Here is a 21,243-nt window from a genome sequence, read left to right as displayed (position 1 = left end):
CCTAGAGCAGCAATCTGCTACCGTCAGCACAGAGAAGCTGTGGCTGCTCCATCCCTGGAAGTGTTCAAGGCAAGGTTGAAGCAACCTGGTTGAGTGGAAGGTGGCAGGGGGTTGGAATGAGATGATCTTTAAGGTCCCTTCCAACCCAAACCATTCTATGATTCCACATGTCAGGAATCCCTCCCACTGTGATGATGAATGACCAGAGCAGGCAAGTCATTAAGAGCTACCTGAAACTATCTGTATAATTGAAGTTTAGTACTCAAAAAAGGGGATTCCAGCACACATCAGCTTCCTCTCTTTATTTCAGTGTAATCAGTACACAGCTGCCAGGTTAAAACTTTAACCAGACTAACCCCTTTCTGGTGAGGGGTTGAATTATTTCTGCTTGGTTTGGAATCAAGGCTGGGTGGAAGAATGTGTGTGTTACACGAAGGTCACCTGTACAAGAAGAAGTCCAGTGAGGTATTTGTTGAAAATACAACAACTGGTGGTATTTTAATACTATCCCCCCAAATGCAAAGTCTGTATAACTGACACACCCCTTATGCACAAATATGTTACAGTCTGGGTAGGGAATGCACAAGGAGCAAGATGAGAGAAGAGGCTGAGTTTAAACATGTCAAAAACAAGGAGAAAATAGAGTTTGGCTTGAAGGTACTTAAGATACTCAATAGAAAACTGTGTCCTTAAAGGAAATAATAAACAATGTCCACTTAATACATTGCCAAGAAAAGGTATTATCTGACTATGAAATCCTTGTTCTGAGACAGTTTCTAATATTACAAAGCCAGCAGGAAAATTTCCCCCAGGAAAGAATTACATGCATCCAACACTGCCACAGCTGGTGCTGAGGCAGCTGTTCACGCACCAAACTCTGGAGCCTGAGGGTGCAACAGAACCCTCAGAGCATGGACAGAGCATGGAGCAGTGCTCTGGGGAGGGAACAGGCTGGGTCTTACCCCAGAAGGTGCCCTCCCATCAGGAACAGGGCACAGGCACAGCCAGTCTAGTGGGCACCTTGTAATAATAACAAATCATGAGGTAAAGCCAGGACATAAAAGTTTAGAGGTGAGGAGTTTTACAGCCTGAAGGAGACAGGAAATACACGAAATGATACCAACATAAAAGTATTTCAGGTTGCAGTCAGAATTTACAAGCACTGGATACAGCAGGTATCACCAGAACACAGCCCACTACCAACATACAGCAGTGCTTGGTGCACAACAGCTGCACCATAAAACCTTGCAAAACACATTATCAGATCCATGACTACAGGTACCCCTTCACTCCCAACACAGTTCTAGGGTAGCAGTCTGTGTTCCAGATACCCTCTGTGGGTTTCTCCCTCATAAAATGTACGTAGTTTGCATTTTAAGCCACTCTTCATTTATCCCCAGAGGGCACAACAGGAGAAAATACAATGAGGTCACTGAACACTTCAGCTGCTGCAAACTTCTGGGCTTTGGTCTTCACTGGAGTGAAGGGAAGCTCAGCATCCAGCATTGGCTGTGGGAAGAATCAGACTGTGGAGTCAGTGCTTGAGGAACAGTTAGTCAGAATCCTGGACCACTGGAAGTACCACGACTTTGCTATGGGGAATTTTACAAGCTTATTTCAAGACATAACATAAGAAGTGAGTACACGTGGTCTGTGTTGAAGACACTCCTTACTTAAATCACTAAGCAGGATTTTAAAGAGGATTTTTCACAAGAAATTCTACACCCAAATTCTATTAACATTTTGAAAGTCTTTGCACACTTCTCCCTGTTGAATCTCACTTCCAGCCCTAAATGTTAAAGTGATAAAAAAAAAAACGTTGGGACAGACTTGAAAAATTCCAGGAAGAAAGTGGAGGAAAACCAGTCTGTTCATTATGTTAATGAATATCTACAAGGAAATTTGCAAGAAACATAATTTAAAGGATCAATCTGATAAGAATCGGAAGTTATTCTGTTATAAATGTCTTGATTCATCCTACACTCATCATGTGCAATAAGGAATATATCAGTGTGAGCAGGGAGACAGCTGGATTGTGGTTTGTGTTCCCTGTTATATGAATTGCCTTGATAATATCTTTAGGAGTTTAATTTTCTTTGTGCAGTAACCGAATCTGTAGCAAAGGTTAACAGCACTGGAACATGCAGCTTGTCTTAGTCAAATAAACTTGAAGGTCAACTTACCATATCTAAAGGATTCCTGTCACTGGATGTCAAATCACTACATGAAACATCTGAAAAATAAGAATATTTCATTTTTTAAAAGAAGATAGTCTGATGCTGCCAGGGCTGAAAAAAAAAAAAAAAAAAAAAGGTATTGTTTTCTGCATCTTAAAAAAACCACGGGAGGTTTTGCTAACAACACACATAAAACAAGCTGACACTGACAGTGATTTCAAAGATAATATTTAGATTATCATAAAACCTTAGAACAATCACAAGGCCCCAGCAATCCCACCCAAACCACACTCTGCAGCTCTAAGAAATGCACCTGTTTGATGGATTTTTGGTTCTCCAGACTGAGCAAAGTTTGTCTCTGTCCCGGGATCTTTCTCCGGGCTGCACATGGCAACGTCTTGTCCTTGCTCTGCAGCAGAGAGTTCCATCTCTTCCATGCCATCCATTGCTTTGGATTCACTGCTAGAATTTTCCAGCACCTGAAAAATAGGGATTTTCACTGTCCCCAGCCATGTCATTGTTATGCCAGAACAAATCCACCCATCTACTCTACAGGTTTTATGGACAATTCAGAAGAAATAGAGTTTTTACTCCATTTTGCTGCCTGTACAAAGCACAGGCAGTGATCCATTTCACATGAACTGTTTCCCAAGCCTGAAAATCCCTTCAAAAGTATAAGGAAGCTCTTCCACAGGAAAGAAGATTCTGAACTTCAGGTGCCAAAAACATTGTGAGGATGTTCTCTGGTGAGACTTTTCCTCGAGGAAAACCTATCAGCAATGCTGATTCCCCAGAGACTGACAACACCAACAAGCAGTTTCTCATTTGACAGAGAAAAGATGAAGTAAAAGGCACAAGAAAAAAATCAGTGACCAAGATTTTTATGTAAATATATAGTTATTATATATATGGGGATGGGAGGGAAAATGACTGCTGCAGTCATGCACAGATCCAAGCCAGGACCAAATAAAAAATAAGATACTCCATTTCCAATGAAAGGTACTAAAGGATGATTAACTCCAAAGCACTGGCTTTCACTGAGTAGCACAGTATCACAAACTATGGAGGTTGCATTCTTGGTTTTTTAAAATTTTTTTAAAGCTATTAAAGCACAGGTGATGTCACCAAGTCCTCAAGACATCTCAGGACATGGATTTCTGATCCTTGGATCAGTAACACAGTTCTTACTATAATTTAAAGAGAATAACAGCCTAGTGCTGTGCTGAGGCAGCACGAGGACCAAGAGTGCTGCTGTGTTTAGCCATGGTCCCCAGATGCAAAAGCATTTACAAAATTCACACCAGAACACAGGTAGTGGACTTCACATTGCTTGCCCAGTGCCAAGTGTCCTCATGCAGCAGCCAGGACCTCCCAAAACACAGCTCCAAACTGCAGGTCCCCAAACTGCAGCTGTCCCTACCTGTGTCCATACTGAGAGGGACAAAGCAATACAGAAGATATCTGAGTGAGGATTTGATCAGAAATCCAAGTGTCTGGGGATAATCAACAGACCTTTTTTCTTTGCTGATAATAATAGAGTATTTAAGGCACGTACATGAGCTATGTATGACTTACCTCATTTCCCTCTGCTCTGCTGGCAACAGGACAGATTTCTTCTTCTGCAACCATGGAAATGCTGGAAGAGAAACCAAAATATTTTCATTCTTCTCAATCATCTTCATCAATCACCTTCAATCACTTTTAGACTCGCCCACCTGATATTACGATTTGTTCTGCAATTGTGCTGGCATGGCTGGCACTGGTGAGTTATATCAAACTTTCTGGGCAAACAATTAACTTCTACCCCAGCAGCAAATTTACATTTGGGCAAAGCTCGTAATATTTGCTTAAGGGAAGGAAAAGTCACAAGGACTTTGCAACCTTCATCACTGCCAAATTGGAAGGTAACATTTAAGGGGTATTAATATCATGTCTTTCAGTCAAAACTATACAATTATTTGTACATGGTTAATTAAAAGCTGCCTTAACATGCCAACCTTTGTTCAAGAACACCATTGGGGAGTTTATCCAATGGGGGAGTTTTTGCAGTGGGAAATTGGTCCATTTTCAGATTTTGTGGTGTTTGTTTTGCAGTTGCATCCTCGGGGTCACGGAGAGCAGAAGGAGTGTTTGGAAGCAAAGTTCTACGGGATGATCTTGGAGTTGTTTGTTTTCCAGGAGTCCTCTGGGAAGATCTGTGAGGGGTCTTCAAAAGCAAGCCTGAAAAATGTGTTTAATTTTTCATTACTACAGCAGTTTCCAGAAGCTGAAAAGAACTGATCATTATGATTCTAGACAGAAACATGATTGTTTTCTGCTTGCTGTATTGTCTTATGCAAATATTATATTGAAATCTTCTGTACCCTGCAAGGAGAAATGGAAATTATTAACTTCCACCTTTCAAATTTGGTAATTTTAATAGAATTAGAAAGGCAAAGATTCAGAACTGATGTTCATAACAGATTCTCTGCTGGAGTTTGCTTAAACCCAGTGTTGCTCAAAGCTTTTCAGGAGTTCTCTACTGAGAAGAGGTACACGAAAAAAATTGCTAGTTGTCTGATGAGAAGAGGGATCTGGACAAAATAAAAAAAAGGGGGAATTTAAAGTCAAATTATGCACTAGAAATGGGAGAGAAGCAGAATGGCTCCCAAGGAGCCTGGCTGCACATAGATGTCAATAAGATACTTAAAATGAAGTTTTATTCTGAGCACCTGTTAAACCCCCCAAACTATTAAACAGCTTTTATAGCAAACTGGATTATGTTACAATCTTGTTTACCACGAACAAAGATTACAGGTAGACTTTACTTGCAGCTTTGAAGACAGCACTGCAAGAGGTTTAGTTAAACATAAAAGATCCCAATTCCTGTCTTACAATTAGAGGACATCAGCTGGCACTGACTTTGATGGGGAGGTTTGTCAGCTGAACCTGGGAACACTGAGATTAGAATTTCATTATTAAACTTATGCTGGAAAAAAAAATGAACCAGCTATTTCACCCCTCTGTCTAAGCAGGGATTTCATGCTGCCATAACCACTCAAATCAGCACATTCATGTACAACAATTTACTTTGGAGCCCTGATGTAATTAGTCACTGGTTGAAATACTGTGTCCAGCACTGGAAATCCTGTGTCCACCCTGGACTCATATCCAGCATAAACAGCCCAATTCCTCTCCCCAGTGAAATGCATTAAACCCTCTTCAGCACTTTCAGGTCACAGAAATCACGATTAAGTTTCACCCACCTGAAAAGTTTTTCACAGGGCTTTCAACTCTGAAAAATCCCGCTTCAAAAACCACTTTTTCTGCTTGGGGCAGCATCTCCTGATGTGCACCATCAGCAGCTCCCTCACACTTCATCTTCTCCCTCATGGCTGCCTTTACAGAAGCCAGGCGGCTCCGGGCAGCAGCTCTTGCAGCTGCTTCCAGCTTTGCTTTAGGCACTCCAACTGGAACAGCCTTTTTCTGGAATGGTAAGAAAGGCCAGGTCACACCTGGAAGCCTTGGACAGAAGCAATTACACGTGAAGACCTGCAGAGCTGCTGGTCCCACAGAGAGCAGCGGGAAAAAGGAGGCTCAGGGGGGGCTTTTTGCTCTCCACAACTCCCCGACAGGAGGGTGGAGCCGGGCAGGGGTTGGTTTCTTCACCCAGGTAACAAGTGACAGGATGAGAGGAACTGGGCTTAATTTGCACCAGGGGAGGTTGAGATTGGATATTGGGAAAAACTTCTTCACTGAAAGGGTTGCCCAGCCCTGGCACAGCTCTGCCCAGGCAGGGGTGGAGTCCCCATCCCTGCAGGGATTTAAAAGCCACGTGGATGTGGCACTTGGGGACATGGGTCAGTGGTGGCCTTGGCAGTGCTGGGGGAATGGTTGGACTTGATGGTCTTAGGGGGCTTTTTCAACCTCAACAATTCTATGCATCGAGGTCTCTGCTCATCTCCAGACTCTCCTGGACTGCCAACCAGCCGTTAAGGTTAGTCTGGGATGAAAATACTGAGAATTTTTTTCAAACTGAGTCTGCAGTTCAGAAACACCCAATACAACTTTTGTTCCCAACAAATCCAGTAAGATATTGGAAACACTGGGATGCAGGGACTCCTAGTGGCAGGGACACAATGCAGCCACAGGACAGAGTCCAGGCAGGCAGTGAAATCTTTCCTGGCATTCAGTTTTCCAAGGAATTTTTTGTTTTGTACCACCTGTAGGGTTCTGGCATTTATGGGCAGCTCCCACAGACCACAATCCCTCCAGTTTCCCGTGCCTGGAGTTTCTTTGTATCACTTTTATGATCAATTAGGCAAGCTCCAGGAACTGGGCAGAGTTTAGGCAATGCAAATATAACTTGCTTCAGTCAGAAGCAATTAAATATTGCAAACCAAAGAGCAGATAAAACAACTCATTTTGCAATAACCAATAACTTATTTTGGATTGTGTCAGGTCCATTTGTGCTTAGAGAAGTAGCAGTTTAAAGCCACCCAAGGTGTTGGCTTGCTGGGACACCATGATAATTTAGCATTCCCTGCTTAAAACTAGCAGTCACTCCCAAAATTCCATTGTGGTTTCCTTTTCAGTTAGGTCAGTGTCAGTGCCAGTGGCCCAGATAAAGTGTAAGGGTAGGTTTATATCCTAAATTTAACAGATTTATCTTAGTAGCATAGAATCTAGTGACTCAAAAAAAGTCATTGTTAATTCTTAATTCCAATCTTCCCAGCCAAAAGAGGAAACTAGCACTACAAACACCAACTGACACAAGTGCATGTGGGAGATGCAAGGGAGAAAGGTGCATCCTGAGAGGGATCTCACTGAATAGTTGAACTTTAACATCTAAAGAAGCCCTACAAGATGTGCTTTAGGGGCTATTCATACCTTGACAACTGCTTGGCTTGGGACATCAAGTGGCTGCCACTCGTTGTCTTGAAGCTTCTTCAGATTATCAAATTTTTTATTCACGTCTTCAATCTATTGGAAAGCCCAGAAAAAGTCCAGGTTTCATGTTCAAGACTTACCAGGCTTGCAGCAGAACAGTGCTTCATAAAATCAGATCAGAGTTTCGAGCATAGTTAATGCATTCAAGTACTTCTGATTTAAACACAGAAGCCAATTAAGCCACCAACTGATAGGAAGTATTAACTGTTCTCCTACAGCTGACATGAAGGTCACACCACCTACACAACCTTCAGTTTGGAAGGCAAGCCTGGTCTCACTTCTGTAACTTGAAGGTTTGTAGGGGAAGTCTAGAATTATTTGGTTTAAGATCTAAAATGAAGGAGCTGGTTCTGATTTACACCCTGTTTTCACCCTGAATCCAAGCCCTTTGACAATGGTCACATTTAAAGAAAGCAAAAGAACCCATTGCACAATAGTCTTTATCCCAACAAGCACAGTTTCCATTCTGCAGGAAACAATACCTCACATATCTCTGAAGAAGAAGATCAAATCTTTCCACAGGGAATTCAAAAAGGACCATAATAAATCCATCTTTGCATTTAATTTAACAAGTTACAAATTCCTTTGTTGCATGCTGATTTACAAATACTGTTGAGAGCCCTTTTGATAATTTAGAATATTATATTTCATTCTGAAATCAATAAAGGCATCAACAGAGGAAAAGAGATGAAGGTTTCCTACCACCTAAGCCCACCCCTAAATAGGGTTCTTGTAGTTTCTGCATTATTCTCATACTGAAGCATGGAACTCCTACTTTTCAGGTGAGCTCCAAGAATTTTCCAAAACCTCCTAGCTTTTGGTTCAGATAGACATTGACTGTAGCCTCACTCCAAACCAGAATAAAATCTGGCTACACACCATCATTCCAGAGACAGACAAGATACACAGGCCACAAGAAGACAACAAAAGAACTGGTCCATGAATTATAAATCAGAGTAGGCCAACTGCTATTATTCATTGTCAGAAAGTGTTAAACAAGGATCTGCATTTTTTACATTAAAAATAAAAAACAATCTGAATATTAAAATAGTTTCAATCCATGGTTTGTAAATAACTCCATCAGTTTCATTCCAGTGGGTCAACATGCAAGTACATACCTGAAAATTAATCATATCCCAAAATCCATCCAGGTCTGTACACTTTGTTTCTTTTTCACCTTGTTTAAATTCACAATTATCAACCAGCCCTTCAAACTGTTTGAACCTTTCTTCTATCAGCAGTCTTGTCTGACCAATTGTGGTGTGAATCAGGTCTTTAGCTTTAGCAACAGGAAAAAAAAAAAAAGAGCACCTTGGAATAATCCCTCATTTCACAATTGATTTAAATCGAGTATTTGAAGAGTCTGGAATTTGTTTGTTGTTTGAACTATGTTCCTCTATTGCAAACCTGCAATATAATTCAGATGGAGCAACCCTGCCCACTGATGTGGTCTAAATTTGCTTCTTTCAAAAAAATCTCTAAGCATTAATGAGTCACCTTCATTTTCCCAGATAAGGGCACTTATTCTACATTGAAAACAAATCTTATTTTTAAAAAATCACCTTGGTTAGAGTCCATGCATTTAAATACACTCCAAACTGACAACAGAACAACTGTTTTGATATGCACTTTGTTCACCTCATCAATCACCATCGCATCTAGTGCTACACAAATTTTAGCAATAGCAGACCATGACTTTTTGTCTCGAGGCAGATACAGCTCTAAACTTTATCTAATACAGCTTTTATTAAGTGCTGTCCCCTTCAGTTCCCACAACACCCCTTTTAGAGCCTATTGCAGCCCACTCTTACCATCCTCTGGAATGTCCAGCTCGAGGTTTCCATCCCACTGGAGGCACTGAGACAGCAGCCTCTCCGTCTGAATCCGAAGAATGTTTCTGAAAATAAAGGGATACAGAAAAAACAATGTTTTGGAGAATTTCCTGACTTATGGCTGTTAGTGGTGACTATCCTTTTGCTTTCAGAGAAGCCACAGTCTTTGAGCAGAAGTCATTAGATTGTTTTATTTTGCCAACTGGCTCAGAGGTAATTTCTTTTTTACTGCTTCAAAGCTCGTGTTCCTTTGGACAAGGTGTTAAGTCTCCAGAATTTTCTATTCTTCCCTTGCACTAACAGTACAAAAGGGAAGACAGGAATGTGTGCCTGCTCAGGTCACTGCTGACAGACACCCATCACCACTAAATTAGGCTGATCTTTACAAGCTGTCTCGTTACTCATGTTAAGGACCTTCAAATGGACACCAGGGAAGTGAAACAAGTGAACCCAAACCTGAAATAGGGCACATCGTGCTCTTGCTCTCCTGTATCATCTGACTTCCCTTCAAGTGCTGTTGAGACAGGAGTTGTTTCATTTGATCTCTGAGTGGAAGTTTTCTCACCTGATTCACCTGCTGAAAAATAAGGAAGGAATTTATTCAGAATCCAGTGATAATTAAAAACATTGGAACAAAAAACTAAGCGTGAGCTTCCTACCTTCTTCTCCTTCCAAACTCGTGGTCATTTGCTGTTCGTGAATGCCTTTAACAGAAGGTAGAATTCGACTTCTTAAATTAGGTTTTTGTGCTTTAGTTTCACTGGATTTTTCATTTTTTTTGCTGCAAAGAAACAAAAGTACATTTAGAGTTAAGACACATTGAGAAGCTCGTATCAAATATGGCCAAATCCACCAAAATGCAGTTTAGAAGGCAATCTGCCACCCAACACTAGAGAACTCAAGTAAATCTTATTAAAATTAATAAATCTGTGCAGAGAGATATAGGGCAGAGGCCCAGATAGCTGCTTCTAAAGTATGGACAGAATGAAGGATTATATCCATATTTGCTGCTGTATTAAGTTCACATTTAATCAGTGAGACCAAACACGATGATCAGGTGCTACAACCCCACAACAGCTTGTTCCACAGTGAATCTCACACGAATCTTTTCTTGTGTCAACACACAGAGAGGTTCACTTGCATTTTAGGCCCCTTAGGAAGAAAAAAAAAATCTTACACTGGAGATTTTGAGAAATTCCAGAAAGCAGTGGGTGTCAAAAAAGCCTTTGCACTTGAAGGAGTCATGGGTTTAACTTTGTAGTTTGCTAATTCGCTCGGTGGCTGAAACACAAAGTTCCCAGGTGCAAAAGAGCACGTTTTGGGTCTCCCTGGAGCAAAATTGTTGTTTTCCACTGAGGTTTGTTCTTGCTCCAGTTCTACTGGTGTTGAATGTTTGGAATCAGCTGCAGGACCTTTCACCCCTGGATCCACTTGAGCATTTTTCTCCACTTGACGTTTAGAAGGAATTACCTGGAACAGCATAAATAGACAAATCAAATTATCACATCAATCGTTTGCTCCAGGAAATTATAACATGAATTACAACATGACTGTCTGAAAGCCATCAGGAAGGGAACAGTTTCAGGTAGGTCACCTTCTACAACAGCACACCTCTACGGAAGTGAAGATTTACCAACATTTTTGACACCTGCAAATCATTCTAGAGAGAGGAGTAGCACTTCTCTACAAGGAATGCAACAATCCACTCAAGGGGCTAAAGCAGAACAACCTCACCTACCAAAACAATAATTACAATTAGCAAATGCTTGCTCCCACTGCTAGAAAAAAATGCTTTAAGGTGATAAACTCCTCAAGAGGAGAATTACTGGCTCCAAATCCAACTAGCCTGTTGAATAATCACAGTTTACCCACACACTGCAATCCAAAGGCTGAAAAACAAGCTGAAATAGGCTGATAGCTGAGGAATGCAGCCCAAGACAAGTGCAGTTGGGACCACAGAATGTCACTAGAGGAGAAAAAAATTAAACAGTAAGTTGAATCCACATTCTTATGAGATGTGTGTACATATGGTCACACAGAACACATTTCTGAGATATCCAACTGAGAGATTGGTAGCCCAAACCAGCCAAAAGAACTTTGACTGTTTTTGAAGAAAATAGGCATCTTCAACCCATTGAAAGTCTTGTTTTACTTCAGTGACCCCTGGTAGGAATTTAAACCTTGAATTCTGCTTTGAACACACTTTTTCAAAGGAGATGACTTTGTGGTTACAGCAACAGTTTACCAACTGGCAGGAACTCCTGCCTGGGAAGAGATACTTGTCTAAGGAAGATGTAAGTGCTCTTACCTCCTGTTTGTGTGTGATTGCACAATTTCAAGAGAACACCAGAGCACACACAGGTGCAGTTATGGAAACAGGAACAGAGATGGGATATGTGAGAGGGAACAGTGGAGTGCAAAGAAAGAGAAAAATCATTGATAGAGGCAGAAACATTGTCATAGTGATGACACCAGGAACCACAACGACTGCTTTGAGTTATAAATCTGGTCTGCCTTGCAGAGAATAGCATTTCAGCTTCATTTTTTGGTGGTTCAAAACCTAAAAATGTGTTTATTTCTTAGCTTCTAGAGTTACCCAAGATGGAAAGGATTCAAGGCATGTTTAAAAAAGGAATCAACTGCACAAAATTCACAACTGCTTGATTAAATTAGCAAGTGTCTTTTTCTTTTTTTTACTAGTTAAAACATCAAATGTGAGATATGCCATGTAAGAACTTCTTGTCTATTTTAAATCATTGTCCAGATCTTGATTAGTAGTCAAGTCATTCATCAATCCCATCCATGTACATGGTGGGATTCTTAACACTGTGCTGTGCAGGGCCAGGAGATGGACTCTGATGATCCCTGTGGGTCCCTCCCAACTCATGGTATTCTATAATTCTGTATAAGCACTAAATTTGAGCTTAATTTTCAAAATATGGCAGTATAAACACATTCAGCTTCTTCCCAAAATCTAGCTTAGTAGTGAACTTGTTATGTCTATGATTGAACATTTATTTCAGCTACAATGACACTGACTGTTATTGGCTCTTAAATCAGTTTTACTGCTTTTCCATTTCAGATATTAAACAACCTACCTTCGTAGTATCAGGTCTGACAGCTTGCTTCTGCTTCCCTACATTTGTTGTCTTTCTCTGTGACTGGTTACCTAGAACAAGAGAAACTCCCAGAGGTCAAAAAGGCACCTGATTAAGGTAAATCTTCCACCAAAAGACTGCCATAAAAATCCAACTGCTAAAGACAGGGAGAGATTGCTTTTCTTCTGAAGTGGGAGGTGGCTGGAGGGAACAAAGAACATTGCGAAAGTTCATTCAAAAGAAAACCTGGCCTAGGATTTAATAGTCTAGTAAGAGATGCATCATCAAGAAAGGCAAACAGATTTTTTAAGTCATTAGTCTTTAGATGTTGTCATATACTAAATATAAAAGTCACTTTATTTCCTCAAAGGTTGAAGAGAGAATGTCAGGTCAATTCAAGTTCAGATTTTTAATTTCTATATGGATTTCTGTTGGTGAATTAAATTCTAGTAAACAGGCAAACATGGACAAAGAGTAATTCCTGATCTGAGGAACAAAGGCTCTCATCTCACCCAAAGGTATCTGTTCCTGATCCCACATTTAATAATCATATATCTATAAACAGCAATACACCAAAGTGGCAAATCTTGACCAGTTCTGGCTTTGTTCTGTGAGTCTGTAATTACCATGTGGACACTGATGGATGGATTTTATGGGAAACTGTCAGTGCTGGTTTCAACATCTTGGTTTAAATATTGGAAGAGAGTTCCAGATGAGAATCTAAGTGATAGACTGTTCAGTCCTTTCCTTACATGACAATTTGGCATGATTTAGGCACAGCCTAAGTACAGTTGAGCCACACAACTCACTGCCTGACTTACCTGCAGTAGCAGCAGTAGCTGTTGGTTTCAGCACCTGCCTGGCTGCAGAGGCAGCTGCTCTGGTGATCCTCACATTTGAGGCTGGCTGAGGTGCAGCCTGCAACACTGTAAGAGACATCAATTCCAGAGATCTCAGGAAGCTGCACTCAAGTAATAAGTGAAAGTTCAAATTTTGAAGAGATCAGAAAAGTGCAAAAGCAATTATCAGTTGCACTGGTTTGCCAGAATGAACAGGGCTGGGGGTTTTTGTCCTTCTCCACGTTCCCTGCAATCAGAGTCAATGCCATCCCTGTTGTACAGATGAAGTTTTCTAGAACAATAACTCTGCCATGGTTATTTGCACAGCTGGAAGCTTAAGCAAACCAGCAGTGTAACAAAGTGATGCCCTGGCTATTACAGGACAGATTTCCAAAGTCAGAATGTAATGTAAGCTAACAAAGTATTCTTAAGACTAATTGCCTCCGAAATACTTTATAAAATACGAGAAGTTCATGCACCATATTACCCATCTTAATAATTTTCATCTTTGTGTTTTAGTACTGTTTCTAATAGCCTTTAAAAATGTCAGCATTTTCTTGCACAGAAAAATTTCATGGAGGCTTTTTATTCCATACTCTGCCTTCCTGCATCTGCCTGAAATCCAGTAGCCCCACTTGGTTACTGTTATTCATGTCTTTAATGTCCAGCTGCCACTCTGCAGAAGCTAAAATGACAAGCTGGAGAAAAAAAATTACTAGATAAATAATTATAATATTTGATTTATCGAACATTCACCTCACAAACGTTTTTATACTGGTGTTTCATAGGATCACAGAATGGTTTGAGTTAGAAGGGACATTAAAGATCATCTTGTTCCAACTCCCCTGTCATGGGCAGGGGAGTTTAAATACATATATTGCATATCCTTGATTCAGCACAAAAGGAATAATCAATTCTAGTGGATGACAATTTTTCCAAATTTAAACATTTTAATTGTTATAACAAACAGTGATAATAGATCTTTTCAGTATTCACCGAAGGTACTACTGAAATTTATTTAAATAAAGGTCTGCTGCTTGCTGATTTAATTAGATTAATGATGTGAAAGTCATTTCACTCTGAATTAGTGAATATCTTGCATTAACATCAATATTTCACATGACTTGGCTGTATCTACTTAAGGCACAGATATCACTGGGCTGTGAGGAAGAATTTCTAACCAAAGCTATTCTACTCCCCTAAAGGTGGCATGGATTTTTTTAGCTGTTCCTTCCTTAAGAAATATATTTAATTGTCACACAGAAAGTGACAGATACAGAAAGGACTGTTTCAAAATACAAAAATGTAAGATTGTACTTGTCAGTTTTTGAAGAAGACAATCACACATTCACCCAGTTGCCCTGGTGAGCACCAGCAGTTTGGGCTCCTGGCTCCAACATCTTATGCTGATGTGCTTTACAAGCAGACTGTCCTTTTCCAAACCTTTTCCAACGCTGAATTACACAAGTATTTTCACTGAGAGATCTGACATCACTGTACAGATGCATCTGTCTTCAGTACAGACAGAAGACAGATCTCAGTGAAAATATTTACAGCTCATACAAACAGCTATTTTTCAGGCTATCCACAGTACCAAGGAAAAGTAGCATTTTCCTTATGTCAGCTACTGTTCATCTTTCCAGATGAAGTCTCTTGCTCTTCTGTGACAGCAGCAGTTGCTACCTGTGACATTCCTCTCAGAGGCAAACAGAAAGCTCTGCACAGCTCCAGGAGCTAAGGCAGCTGGCAGTCATGCAATCCTGCCCACTGACCTGTTTCTTTTCCCTCTCCTGGGGTGAACAATCAGTAACCAGGAATGCCAGTACCCTGCATTCCATTTCCCCCAGCCTATGGAGGCAAGAAGCACATGAGATCCCTGCATGATCTGCCAGCTGCCGCCCTTGTCACAGCTGGTAGGAATGGCCATCCTCGAAAACTCCTCATTTCCTACACCCCAAAACCAAACCAGCAGCACCCTTTCACAGGCTCAGATGTAGGGATCATGCCACTTCCATACCTTTCTCCTTCTCAGCCCCTTTGGCTGTACCCATCTGTTTACGTCCTGCTTGTGCGGGGCGCACGCTCTGCCCGTGGGCACTGACCTACGAGGAAAAATAAAACAACATTCCTTCATGAAATATCAGATTTCCAGAAATTCAGCAGCCCAATTTCCTTCCTCATCTCTCTATTCTAGTTCACAGTAAAACAGAAAGTCAAATAATTTGGCATAGAGGGCTTTAAAAGGTAAAGAGACACTATTGATAACTAAATCAGATTGGGTTAGACATGTGTTAACACTCGTTATCCAACTAGTTAAGAAATTGTCAGAAAAAGAATGAAGAAAAATATTTAAAATATGTATTATGAGATGAGGTGCCAATTACTGCCACATCTTAGGACACATTGTGTTTCAAAAATCAGTTTAAAAAAAAATCAATATTAACTCAGTTGTCCCTTTGCAAAGTTATGACTGGAATTCCTTCAAATACACTGAAGTTTTGCAAGGCAAGATTCAAAACGCAGCTTCTTTTACAGATTCCTGCTGGTGAAATTCCTTGGCAGAAGCTACTTTTTTAATAAAATTAATAGCACAAGGGACTGCTATGCTTCACAGTAAAAACAAAAATTACTTCAGTGCTGGCATGTGTGAAGAATTAACTGATTCTTATCATCTGCATTCGTGACAGTTTGTGCATTCAAGGGGGTTGCACTGGGGTCCCCAAGTCAAAACCAAAGTCTGTAACTTCAGTCTCACCAGCACCTCTACACATTTGCAGTCCTTGCTGGCTACAGTATCTTGAAAAATTTGATTGAAAAACTGATCCAGAACTTGTAAAGATACAACCCTGAGTTATGGTCTGAAATGGCATCCCTTCTCTCTAAATTTATTCACTGAGGTTTATATATACATATATTAAAAAAATCAAACCGTAGAGGACTTAGGTGCTGTTGGTATCAGAGTTGGTATCAGAGATTTTCCTTCTTGGATCTTGGCCTTTGATCGTGTCATCCTTCCAGAGAAAGCAGGAGCTGCCTGGAAAGATCCCCAGGGAAACAAGGGTTAATATACTCCTTTTCCCCTCTCATCACTGTGAGAGTGAGCAAGAGGCATAAATGTGGAGAAACAACATGTCCATGCAAAATGGGTCAAGTGTGTAACCTGAAAAACTTTCGAAGTCAAGTGGACTAGAGAGGAGCAAGTTACTAGCTCTAAAATAAATTAGCTGTTTCATTTGTGGATGAATCATTCCAGTTTTTGAACTGAACAGAGTCATGAATACAAAAATCCACATATCACTAGTAGTATTTCCAGTTTTGTTTTAAAAAAAATGAGCCAAATGACTCCTTCGTTGTTCCTTCTCATAACAGAAATATCAGCGCAGCATTTTCAAAATAAACTGTTTATTTGGAACAGCGCACAGATTTCGTTCACAAGCAGAAGTTCTGGTAGAGCTTACAGATGTAATTAACTCAGATATTAAATATTACCCTTCTTACCTTCTCTTTTGGCTTTGCTACCGCTGGATCCTCAGGTGCAAGTGCAAGAAATCCAGGTGCAGCTGGTTTGTACAACCCGACTTTGAACACTCCCTTCTTGGCTTTCTCTCTCTGCTCCACCAGCTTCCGAAGCTCCTTCTGTTCTTTGTAGCGCTGGAGCATCTCCCTGCGCTCGTTCATCCTCCTGCTGGCTGCACTTCCAGGTTGTTCTGGAGCAAAGAGGGGAGACAGACGTGTTTTAAAACCATGAAGGTGTTTTTGAGCCAACAAGAAGCAAGTCGGGAGCTTGCAGTAAATTTTTCCAAGCTGGAAGAGGAACATCTTAAGTCAAAGAGCAGAAAACTGTCTGGAATCTCTGAATTTTTCGAACTTTAAGTCAGCTTTAGATACTGAAGTCTGCCTCTGGCTGAGAATAAATGAGGCAGAAATTATATGAAATATTAAAACCTTAAGATGATGCCAAACTTGAATTTTATGCCTACCCGAAAAATTGATATCCACTTAAAGTGGAAATTTATTAAAGATAATAAAGATAAATCTATTAAATTTATATTATTATAAATTTATTATTAAATTTATTAATATATTACTATAATTTATTATTATTAAATTTATATTACTTGATATTATTAAATACAAACCACACTTATCTTCCAATAAGGGACTATCCCCCAACAATCTTCTGCTATCAAAATATTGAAGGTAAAAATATTTCTAAAGAAATCTGTTAACTTTTTTAAAGATTAACTTAATTTCTTACAACACAAGCATTTGCCAGGGAGGTAAAATTCAGTATATATCCAGGCCCGATTTTCTGAGGGGAAAGATGAGTTGTCAAAACCTAGTGATTTTTAAATTTAAAAAAATTAAGCTATGTATTTACCCATTACTAATTGTATATATAATGATAACGTAAAATTGCCCATTTCTAAGCACACTTCAAGGACATGACAGACACCAGCTGTATGTTAGATGAGATTTTAGGTCGGAGTTTTTCACATCTTGAAGGACAAAGCAATCATTAAGAGACTGCCCACTGAGTACTAAGAGCAAAATGCATTTTTCCTTCAGCTGCTCCAGCCAAATCAGAGCAAAACCTCACTTGCACCACCAGAGCAGGGAACAGGATACACCTGTATTAAGATTTTATTTTCTTGATTTTAACAGTTAGAAGGACGGGGTTTTAAATCTTAAACCTTTTCTTCAAATTAAAATGCTGACTGCAATTAGGTCCGTTTGATAACGTTATTAAATCGACTTAAAGACATTTTTAACATTTAAAAAAAAAGGTCTATAACGAGCCTTTACTTTGTTTTACGCTGCTGCTCTCTTGAGAGCATGTTTCCCTTGTTTCCTTGAGTTCAGAAATCCCCTTCTCTTTGGAGGGCTGAACATTGAGATCTGCCAGCCCGAACTGCCGGCCCTTCTCAAACTGCTTGTGCCTGTTCTCCTTCTGAAGGGTCGATCTCCTGCGGGCAACTTTGGCTCTCAGGGCTTCCGTGCTCAGATCCCTCTTGTATCGACTGGCAAACTGGGAGGTAGCAGCCATCCTGAGGGCCTGAGAGAAAGATCACAGGGATTAGGGAAAAACTGTCATGCTTTCTTTTCTTTTTTCATAAAAGTTTTAACCCTACGGGCAAAGCCCCAAGTTCTTTGTTTCTGTACGTGCACCAGAAAAACCCTCAAATTATAATTTCAGCGATGACCCTTTCAGTAATTTCTCATTATTTTATTAATGCCAGGGGCTACTTCGGCTACTTCAGCAAGTCTGACACAAAATTAGGAGGGGACACTGCAGCCCTGCCTGGGATTGGCCAGCAGGTCTGTTCTCACCACAGCTGTTTTCCACGTTAAGGAGATGAGGGAGAAGACGACCATGGCAAGGCTGCAGGACAATACTTGGAAGCAACTTGGAAGTTGCCACTGAGCATTTGGATTACACCCTATCTGATGGCAAGGAATTTTTGTCCTGCATCAGAGTACTTGGCACCATTCCCCAACTGAGTTTCCAGGATGCAACTGCAATACAATAGTGGTTATTTCAAGCAGGATTTCTCCCTACTTAGTTAACCTAAGGGAAACTTAAGACAAATATCAGTTGGTTTGTACATGTTGTGCTAATAGTACCTAAAGGGGCTGCAGGAGAGCTGGAGAGGGGCTTTGGATAAGGGAGAAGGCAGGGTTATATGGGATAATAGGAAAAAAATGTTTGCTCTGAGGGTGGAGAGGCCCTGACACGGGTTTCCCTGAGAATCTGTGGCTGCCCAGTCCTTGGAATTGTTCCAGGTGAGGCTTGATGGGGCTTGGAGCAACCTGGGATGGTGGAAGGTGTCCCTGTCCATGGGAGGGGGTTGGAACTGGATGGGCTTTAAGGTCCCTTCCAACCAACCGTTCTGGGATTCTATCATCCCCTGCATCCCACTGAACCCTGTCTCATTGAGGGTTTTCCACCTCAAGCAGGGTCTCTTAGACATCTCATCTTCCACCACTTCCAGGAAACAGCTCTACAGTAAGCAGGGTGATAGAGCTGAACTAAATACCCAACAGTTACTAATTTATCGATAAATTGGTCATTTACTGAGGTTCTTCATGTCAAGACAGCAAGCTCTGATTAAACTAAAGGAATGCTCAGTGAACTGGACTGAAAAGATCAGCCTTGACAACGGGTATAGGGGATTTCTTGAAGTCCATCATGAACAACTGATCTACACCTCAGTAAGAAATCCTGCATAAAAATTAAACTAAAACTTGAAGAAGGCAAATATAGTATAAGCAGAGACACAGAGAGAGCTTCCCACAAAGGTATTCCCAACTCACTTCTCAGGTTAGTAAAAGCAATGCAGAAAGTCACCAATGATCTCTCATTAAAAATGTACGACATGCTCAATATCTCAGTTATATTTAGAACAAACATACCTGTCTCTTCTCTCCAGGTTACTGTTCCTGTGTGGTACCTCGCCCAAACTGGAGCCTAGAAGATTAGTTGGGATTTAAATTGGCATAAATTCAAATAAAGACCGTTATCAGGAAAGGGACAGGAGGCTTATACAAAAGATTTGTGAGTGACTAACATATAACTACCAAAAACTAAAGCTGAAAATTTATTTTTAAAAATAAAAGCGAGGGAAAAGAGCCGCTTTTGACCAGCAACATCACAAGAACCAAAGGGCAATAATAACTGCATATAACTGGATAATAATAAATGGATATAAAAACATTTAGGTGCTCAGTCGGCACTTTCAGCGCGAACAGCTAGAAATCGGAGCAGGCAGAGCAAACACCGCTATGTTTAATCGCAGCAAGTTTAACGCTGAATAAGGCCTGGACTCAAGGGTTTCGGGACGGACCCCGGGGGTCGGGACGAGCTGCCGGGCACCCCCAGACCCCGCTGTGAGGGGTCGCCAACAGGACTGTCCCCTCAGCGCCCCAGAGCGTTCCCAGCCCAGCTCACCGAGGAGGCACCGCTACCACAGCCCCCTCCTCAAGCACGAGCCCCCCCGCCACGGGGCCCGTCACAAAGCCCATTCCCGGGGCCTTAAAGTCCTTTTAGGGCCCCCAAAACCCCCCCGAGACCCCTCGGATTCCGTCCCCTCCATTACCTGCACGGCCCTCAGCCCCCTGCGCGCGCCGCCCCGCCTCGCTTTCAAATCTCACCCGTCAACGCTCATTGGCCACTCCCGGCCCGCCCGCCCGCCCGCGACCTCCAATCGGCCGTTGATGGGCAGCGCCCAAATCCCGAAGCGGGACGCTTATTGGCCCCCCGATGGCTGCCGTCTAATTTTCATTGGCTGCTCCCAGCGTTTCCCCGCCCTCGCTTGCCGCTCATTGGCTGGCGGGATGAGGGAGGTGAAGACGCTGAGCGCGCGGGGGCGAGGCCTGGCCCTGAGACTCCGCCCCGTGCAGGGAGGGGGCACGCCAAGACGGAGGCGGGGGGCAGCTGGATCCGCGGGTTCCCTCTGCCTTGGTGGTTCCCTGTACCTGGGGGTTACCTGGCTACGGGGATTACTTGGTCCCGGGGATTACTTGGCCCCAGGGGTCACCTGGCAGTGGTCCGGGTCACGGACCCCTCACTCCCCACCGCGACCCAGGGACAGTGTGATGAGCCCCCAGTCCTCGTGCTGCCTTCGCGTCACCCACAGAGTCTCAGACCGGGTGAGACGACCACAGTGGGTCGTCTGGTCCCCCCCCTCCCTGCTCAAGCAGGGTCATCCCAGAGCACATGGCACGGGGTTGTATCCAAATGGTTTTTGAATATCTCCAGTGGGGGAGACTCCACACCCTCTGGGCAGTGCTTGGTCACCCACACGGTAAAGTTCTTCATCATATTCAGGTATAACTTCCAGTGCATCAGTTTCTGCCCATTGCCTCTTATTGCTTGGCACCACAGAGCAGAGCCTGGTCCATCTGCTGGCACCCCTTCTTTAGATATTTATACTTCTTGATGAGGTCCCCTCTCAGTCATCTCAAGGCTGAACAGGCCCAGCTCCCTCAGCCTTTCCTCCTAAGAGAGGCTCCAGTCCTTTAATCATCCTCTTTGCCCTCCCCTGGTCCCGCTCCAGGAGTTCCACGTCTTTCTTGCACTGAGGAGCCCAGAAGGTCCATGTCCACACCTCAGTGACTGTGCTGTGCTGCCTCCTGAAGAGCCAGAGACAGGTTTCCACAGGCCTCAAAGCATCACAAACACATTATTAAAGGGTTTTCATTAAAGACCCTTTATTTCCTCAAATACCACATCGTACTGACCCTGCAGCTTTGCTGGGTTGGGTTGTGCTTATCACCACTCTCAGCTACTGGACATTTCTGCGTTTGTTTATAAATGATAACGTGTGAAACTAAAATGCTAACAGAGGAACCATCCGCTTGGTGGCAC

The 21,243-nt window shown here is 41.9% G+C and overlaps 1 protein-coding gene across 2 annotated transcripts; it reads right to left on the bottom strand.

The window, feature by feature from the left end:
- Positions 1-287: 287 nt before the first annotated feature.
- Positions 288-20,065, bottom strand: DLGAP5 (DLG associated protein 5). 2 transcript variants are annotated; one of them, XM_032691938.1, is made up of 20 exons: positions 19,973-20,065; positions 19,290-19,337; positions 17,682-17,931; positions 16,374-16,582; positions 15,805-15,909; positions 14,893-14,977; positions 12,858-12,962; positions 12,037-12,107; positions 10,116-10,408; positions 9,598-9,719; positions 9,395-9,512; positions 8,918-9,003; positions 8,225-8,385; positions 7,047-7,139; positions 5,423-5,642; positions 4,175-4,397; positions 3,753-3,813; positions 2,491-2,656; positions 2,184-2,233; positions 288-1,509 (listed from the first exon to the last, which is right to left on the bottom strand). In XM_032691938.1, the coding sequence occupies exons 3-20, from the start codon at positions 17,920-17,922 to the stop codon at positions 1,387-1,389; spliced, it is 2,532 nt and encodes an 843-aa protein (XP_032547829.1). In that variant the 5' UTR covers positions 17,923-17,931; positions 19,290-19,337; positions 19,973-20,065; the 3' UTR covers positions 288-1,386. The 2 variants fall into 2 exon arrangements, with proteins under 2 accessions (XP_032547829.1, XP_032547827.1); XM_032691936.1 differs by having other exon boundaries at positions 9,395-9,515; positions 19,973-20,064.
- Between the last annotated feature and the right edge of the window lie 1,178 nt (positions 20,066-21,243).

The sequence above is a fragment of the Chiroxiphia lanceolata genome, chromosome 6, assembly GCF_009829145.1.
Source record: "Chiroxiphia lanceolata isolate bChiLan1 chromosome 6, bChiLan1.pri, whole genome shotgun sequence".
Lineage (NCBI taxonomy): Eukaryota > Metazoa > Chordata > Aves > Passeriformes > Pipridae > Chiroxiphia > Chiroxiphia lanceolata.
This window is presented reverse-complemented; position numbering and strand designations above follow the sequence as displayed.

Bases quoted from the DNA above. Each gene is read 5' to 3' on its own strand.
- DLGAP5 (XM_032691936.1), bottom strand. From the start codon at position 17,922: ATGGCTGCTACCTCCCAGTTTGCCAGTCGATACAAGAGGGATCTGAGC. The intron at 5,643-7,046 runs GTATGAATAGCC...TTACCATTCCAG, and splicing joins CAAGCCAAGCAGTTGTCAAG to AAAAAGGCTGTTCCAGTTGG. The intron at 1,510-2,183 runs GTAAGTTGACCT...TTCTTCCCACAG, and splicing joins ACAGGAATCCTTTAGATATG to CCAATGCTGGATGCTGAGCT.